The sequence below is a fragment of the Amborella trichopoda genome, chromosome 2 (assembly GCF_054954075.1).
Source record: "Amborella trichopoda isolate Santa Cruz 75 chromosome 2, AtrichopodaSantaCruz75HAP2 v2.0, whole genome shotgun sequence".
Classification (NCBI taxonomy): domain Eukaryota; kingdom Viridiplantae; phylum Streptophyta; class Magnoliopsida; order Amborellales; family Amborellaceae; genus Amborella; species Amborella trichopoda.
The window spans coordinates 21,744,271-21,751,332 of record NC_142337.1 but is presented as its reverse complement, the minus strand read 5'-3'; the positions used below and the strand labels follow the sequence as shown (position 1 = coordinate 21,751,332).

Sequence of the window (7,062 nt, the reverse complement as noted above, 5' to 3'; positions counted from 1 at the left end):
ACTAATCATGGACCTTTCTGAGAAATGATCTCATATTTCTGAGGTAGAGTAAATCTAATTGGATGGGAGATATTGATAGTTATAAAATATCTACACTCTAAAAGAGAGTAATTTCTTGATGTAACAAGAAAGCAAAATGACCGGCATGTCTTTTATGGAGTCAGAGGAGACTGATTGTGCAACATTAGAGGACAACATGTAGCTCAATTATATCCTTCAAAACTTAGGGATCACATTGAGTGTTGAAGAGCCTGTAAGAATGGTTTGTGACATCATGATATCATTGGCTTTCATAAGGAATCCCAGGAATCATAGCAAGACATCACCATAGAAATTAGGTATCACTATGTGTTAGGTCTTATTAACGAAAGAAATAGTCATGACATGTAATCCCACTAGCAGAATGGTTTCAGCCTCCATGACTGAACCTACATATGGTTCATCTCGAAGGGATTGGGACCTAGGGATCCTTAATTGGTTTCCTTTTCCACCATTATTGTCTGACTGTTTCCATACATGGATGTGACTTTGGATTTACTTTTACCATTAATTTCAGAGGTTTATGGTGTTTGGTTTAATCAATGCATACACACATAATTTGATTACACATTCACACTTGTGCATTAGGATATGTATTCATTTTGAGATAAATCGTTAGCAAGTTTGGTCTGCTACCCTTAGTGTCGGGGATATTGAAAGATGAGATGCGCACAAGGCGTATAATTATCGCCTCAATAAGTGATCAGTGAGAGATTCCACAGTTGGGAATCGATATAATCTATATGGCAGCTCACTCGATTATGTAGCTTAGATGATAACTAAGTGTGAGAATCAAAGATATTGAAGTTAGTCACATGGTTGAAACCTTGGATGCAGTGGTTGTGACAAAATACATGGTGAAGACTAAACTAAGACTTGCATATGTAAACCAATGTAGATCCTAGAATTTTTATTATTTACACCGTTGAGTGTGACTCATACCATACATATTTAGCGAAACCACCATTACTTTTATAGAGAGATGTATCATATGATTTCTATTCCCTATTACACCATGTGAGAAATAGCCAGTTACACAGTGACATTGTGTGCAATTAATAAACCATGAAACTATATTAGGAAGCGGAGGCTTAGTGGCACTAATTTAGCTTATCATCCCCACGGTCATTTATGACTCAGCTCAGCTAGGTAGAAGCAAAACTAGGAAAGGAATCAAGTCAAAATGGAATAATATGAGGGGTTGGAGAAAGGCCATGGTCACACTATGGCTAGCACCCTGAGAACCAATGCATACTATGATGCTCATGAAATGCACATCCATATAAAAGTTTTACAAAGAATGTTTGTTTGTAAAATTATTTTTCCAAAAACGTATAATATAATGCAATATGTTATATTATTTGCAAATGCAACAATGTTTTAATAGAAGAGTTGGACATGTATGCACAAAGGGATCGAGTAAAAGCTTGAGCATAGAAAGTTCATAAGCGATTAATTGCGATACTCAATCTAGTGTGCTCAGGAAGGTTTGGGGCACACTGGAGCGGTTTTTTTAATAAGAGTGAAGAGATGTTTCAAGTTAGTTTGATGGAGACTTAAAGTACTTTTCTCTATAAAGATCCATTACTCTTTGAGGTCTCACAACGCATTTCCTGATAGAGTATGTGAGAGTTCTTGTATTGTTCTATTATGAGATGATGACAATAGGGATACACATATTTTTGTGTACCTACTACGGGATGAATGGGAAATATTGGATGAAGAGTCCACCATTTGTGGGTATAGGGGCTCCATAGAATTTTTTATATATTTAGAGAGAAGGACATACATGGTATTGTTGGATTTATTTATGGTAAAGAGAATGAGACGAAATTTCCATGTGATATAGATTTCTAATCGGAAATAAAGCTAGCAAGATAGAATATTTTCCAAAAAAAACAAAAACTCATCTTTTGAATGGAATTCCCTCATAGGATATTCCTATGAAAAGTGGTCGAGAGAAAAAAAAATTTAAGTCTCCCATGGGAGGGAGTTAGATATATCAAAAAGGAGTTTGTCTCAACATCAAATGCTCGCCTCTCTTCTCCTAGTTTTCTTTCTGGAAATCATATAGTTAAAAAACCCATGTTGGTGATTTAAAAACTCTAAGGCTTTTCATCAAAGGCTTGAGACTTATGGTATCTGTATTATTATACTTTTTTCTCGTAATTTAAAGTTGGTCTAAGATTACAACCATCAAATCCTAAATCCAAAAGAATGGTGTGTAAAAAAAAAGGGAATGCTCAACACAAACTGTAAGAGCGAAATTGGATTAAAGAAAGGTTTATTATATCTATCTGATCCACAAGTTTTTGTGCGTTTTGTGCATTGAGATTCACCCAATGAATCCAACACAAATGTTTACAAATCGACAAGGTTTGCTCCACAAAGTTTCAAATTTTATAATAAGAGGTGAGAATAGATTTCCGAGCAACATAAGTGTTTCATGCGTAGAACTGCATTAGCCGCTTACTTTATAGCATAAAACTTACGCCTTATGCCATTTCAAAGCAATTAATTTACTAAAATCATGACGATGAATTATCCGGTACCCTATTATTTTATAATTTATAACTATTTACCTTGGTAAAACATGTAACAAGGAAGAAACCAAACATTTTAGGGAAAAGTTTATATAAGGTTGCAACCTTAAAATGTAGAATTAAAGGTGCACATCAAAAATTCATCATAAAAGGTTGTTTGGATGTTGGAAAACCCCCTAATCGATCAACTCGACATCAAGATATATGAATATGAAAAGAAAAAAATATATCGAAAGCACGAAATAGTGTATCTTGCAACATATTATTTGGACCGTCTATTTTTAAGATTTTCATATGTTTATAGATCTACTTGATTTGAACCATTTTTAGAATTTAACATTTTATAATTAAAAATGAAAATAGATTCTCAAACCATCCTTTAAAAAATTGTATATCAAAATTACATTATGATAAAATTTAGAGGTGCGCCCTTAATTGGTTGAAACCTTTTGCAAACCACGCCCAATATTTTAATCTTTCCATCTTTTATTAGCTACACAAGTTTTCTCCCCAGAGCATCCTACTATTCTCCAAGACACCTACCTACTCATCACTGCCCCCCTGTCAATAGAAAACATAATGTTGTTGTATATTCTATTTTACACGCATGGACCGAGCAAATTGACCCACTCGTTTCCTTATCTCATCTGGATTCGCCCCAACCAATTTATCCACTTGCATCCCATCCTTGAGGAACATAAAAGTAGGCATCGCCTTTACTTCCATTTTTGCAGCAACACCCTAATTTGAAAAATCATAATGTATTTAGAATATAAACTCAACGAAAAAAATAAAACATGTTTTGGTTACGTAAAAGAAGGTAACTAAAAAATAAATAAATAAATAAAAAAAAAAAGGAGACATACCTTTACTTCATCTACATCCACCAAGAGGAATAGAATATCATCATATTTCACAGCAAGCTCCTCAAACAAGGAATTCATGGCAATGGAAGGCGCACACCACGATGCGCTAAAATGAACCGCAATCTAAGAAAGCAAAAAAAAAAAAAAAAAAAAATTCTCAAAATTATGTGACAGTTGCATCATAAAACAAAAATATGAAAATATTAATATAAAAATTAAAGTCCCAAAATTAAGTGAATCCATGAGTGCTTTTCTTTCTCCTTCCTAGATAATAACGCTCTATTTAGAGGACTCACAGGGCAAGCTTGAGCTTGGGCTTTTGTAAGTAAATATACCCATGCATCATTTGAGTCAACTTTGCGGACCTTTGATCCTTCAACCTGCACTTGGGTTTGGGCATCCATTTTCCAGTCTCGAGCGAGCTATGAGTTTACAAATGCCACTTTATATATATACAGAGACTACCGGTTGAAGAGGGCTGGATTTAAAAAATCCAGGGGAGCACCTAGTTTAGTAAGAATGGCCTCTCTCTCTCTCTCATCCTTATCCTTAATGTCTTATTTTAGTTTCTTTCTCTCTCGTCCTTGTCCTTCATGTTCTCTCTTTCATCCTTTACCCTCATGTTTTATTATGAATTTAATGGTCTACCGATTGAACTTGGTCCTTTTGGCGGTATACATCACTGTGTGGATAGATATAGGTCATCATTCTCGTCTCCTCTGTCAAACTTGTTATAATTTGAGGGTTAGCACCAAGTGGGGCATCCGTGGGGCCAGAACTGGCCCAATCCCCACTGAGATCAAGCTCAAGAGGCCCTGGCCTATTCTTGGCCGGGGGACCTTGGTAGGTCGCCTAGAATTGCCCTCGGCCCAGTTTGAGGTAGGCCAGCCATTGCCCTTGGCCTAGGGCAGCCCCATTGGCCAAGGTGGCCCCTAATCGTTTTAGTGTTGGACGAGCTCGACCGGGTTAGGCTGTCAGGCTCACAACCGAGTTGAATAACTTGGCCGAGTCCCCGGACGCCCGCCAACTCATGCCGAGGGCTGGATATTTGATAGCAAAAAGTTACGGGGAGGAAAAAAGAACTTCCTTATTACTATACAACTACCGTGTTTGATGCAGGATCGGTAAATAAATTCCCCCATAACTTTCTTACACCCTTGTGCTTAAGAAAAAACAGTTCTAACTAAAATAATAAAACTTAAAATAGGAACTTAGCCGTCCAAAAGGGTTTTTTCCCCGAACCCTATTTTGCCTTATTCCTTATACTTATATTTATATTTGTATTGTTAATTTATATTTTTAATATATTATATTACATATTATATATTATATATTTATATTTATATTATATTATGTTATGTATTATGTATATTATATATAATATTCATTTATTATATTATATATAATACATATATTCATATATTATATATTATATATTATATATTATATATAATATATTATATATTATATATTATATATTATATATAATACACTATATTCAGTGTTTGAATAATCGGCGATCCGTATTGAAATTGTCCGATCTGGATTGGATATCGTCCAAAGCGATCCAAATCTAGTATTATATCGGAATCCAAAAGAACCAGATTTTTTATATTATTTTAATGTAAAATTTTCCTTTTCTAACACCTTACACGTCTACAACAAGTACCTAGTACCTACAAACCACCACCATAATGAGCCAATGTTTACATTATTTTTATATGAATTTCTTACATGTCTACCACAAGTACCTAGTACCTACAAGCCACCTCTATAATGAGCACAAGACTTTATCTATGGAAAAACAAAACAAGTTTTTTATGGCTATTTCAGCCATTAATCATCGGATATGGGACTGTCCATGCTTGCTTTTCAAGTGTGATGGAAGACTTATGCCATTTTTTCTCTAGCTAGTTCTTCTACTTGATGCCTTTTTTTGTTTTTTTCTATCACAGAAATAAACATGATTGAATTGTGGCAATGTCGAGCAATGAACAAGCCGCTTTTTTATTTTTTTAATTTTATAATCTTTATTTTTTCTAGTTTTTTAGGTTATTTTGTTTTGTTTTAATATCATAATATTAAAAATTTATAAGGGGGTTCTATTATTTGTTTTAATCCGTACTTACCCAAAAAAAAGAAAAGAAATGGAATTGTTTTCTAATAATTTTGAAATCATGTTTATTATAATATTATAATTAATAATAATATAGACATCCAGACAGAAAAACAACGTCACAATATTCATCTATTTTTACACAGTAATGAGAATACATAATGCATCAGTTTCCAATTTCTTTTAGAAACTAAAAGAACACCATTTTTAAATATTCATATTGATTTTTTAAAAAAATATTTTCAGACAAAATTTGTTGATTTGTCCGATTCTCCTAATTTATTGTTAAATTTTTAGATTTTTAAATTAGATAATATTATAAGACAAATTTCAAATTTATTTTTATTTGTATAGTAAAATGATGATAAAATAATAAAATACATACCAATAATTCTAATTTCAATATATAATATTGTCTTTAGTTAGATTTTAGTAAATATTTGACAATAGGGAACAAGCATCTCAATATTCGCATATTGATGAAATAAAATAAAAGTTAATAATGTAGTACCCCCATTTCTTATTGAATTCTTAAAAAAAAATATTTATAATGAATTTTAATAATTCTTTTGGATTTTTTTTAAGGCTTAATCCGATCGATTCGGTCGACTCCCGATCCGGATCACCGATTCACCGATCCGGATGGGTTTTTAGGGTGCCTGATCGGGGGCACCGATCCAGTTTTTAAACCACTGGCTATATTATATATTATAGGGTGCGGATTGTATGGAGCCGAGGCTCTAAATAATTGAATTAGATCTCACCTTCAAATAATATCGAGAAATGTGGTTTTAATAATAGAAATATTTGTGATAGCCTTAAAATATATTTTCATTTTTAGTTATAAAGTTTAAAGCTTCAAAAATAGTGTAGATCAAGCAGATCTATGAAAACTTGAAAATCATGAAAATTGACGGTCCAAAAATGTGTTACAATATGCACTATTTCCAAAACTTGAAATCCATTTTTTTCTCATGTCCATGCATCTTGATGTAGAGATAATCAATTTGAAGATATTTCAGCATCAAAACAACATCTTCTAGTGAAATTTTTGAAGTGAGCTCTAATTTGGTTGTTTAGAGCCTATAATGTATATAAACGTTTTTCTATATTATATTATGTTATATATTATATATTTATATCTAAATTATTAATATATATTTGTATTATACATAGTTATAATATATTTTATGATATCATCATCATCATCATCATTACCATTTCCCAATTCATTGGGGCCGGCAACACAAATCCTAGTCTGTCATTCTGCTCTATTAGAGACCATATCCTCAGTGAGGCCATAAGTTCCAATATATTTTTGGACTACTACCAACCTCATCCTTTTGGGCCTACCCCATGCCCTTTTCAGTCCTTCTACTTGAACTAACTTGTATCTCCTAACATGTAGTTGGTCGTGGCCTGATTTTCTTTGGGTCCCTCACGCGGGGGCGCAGGGAGAAGATCCTCTCTCAAACAACTGCCAAAGGCTCACGCGCAT

General features: G+C 33.3%; 1 protein-coding gene across 2 annotated transcripts; it reads right to left on the bottom strand.

Annotated features, from left to right (window-relative positions):
* Nucleotides 1–2,944: 2,944 nt before the first annotated feature.
* CXXS1 (thioredoxin family protein CXXS1) lies at nt 2,945–4,044 on the bottom strand. 2 transcript variants are annotated; one of them, XM_006850395.4, is made up of 3 exons: nt 3,745–4,044; nt 3,449–3,571; nt 2,945–3,323 (listed from the first exon to the last, which is right to left on the bottom strand). In XM_006850395.4, exons 1-3 carry the CDS (start codon nt 3,850–3,852, stop codon nt 3,177–3,179), a joined length of 378 nt encoding a protein of 125 aa, XP_006850458.1. In that variant the 5' UTR covers nt 3,853–4,044; the 3' UTR covers nt 2,945–3,176. The 2 variants fall into 2 exon arrangements, with proteins under 2 accessions (XP_006850458.1, XP_020526655.1); XM_020670996.2 differs by having other exon boundaries at nt 3,784–4,028.
* Nucleotides 4,045–7,062: the final 3,018 nt, after the last annotated feature.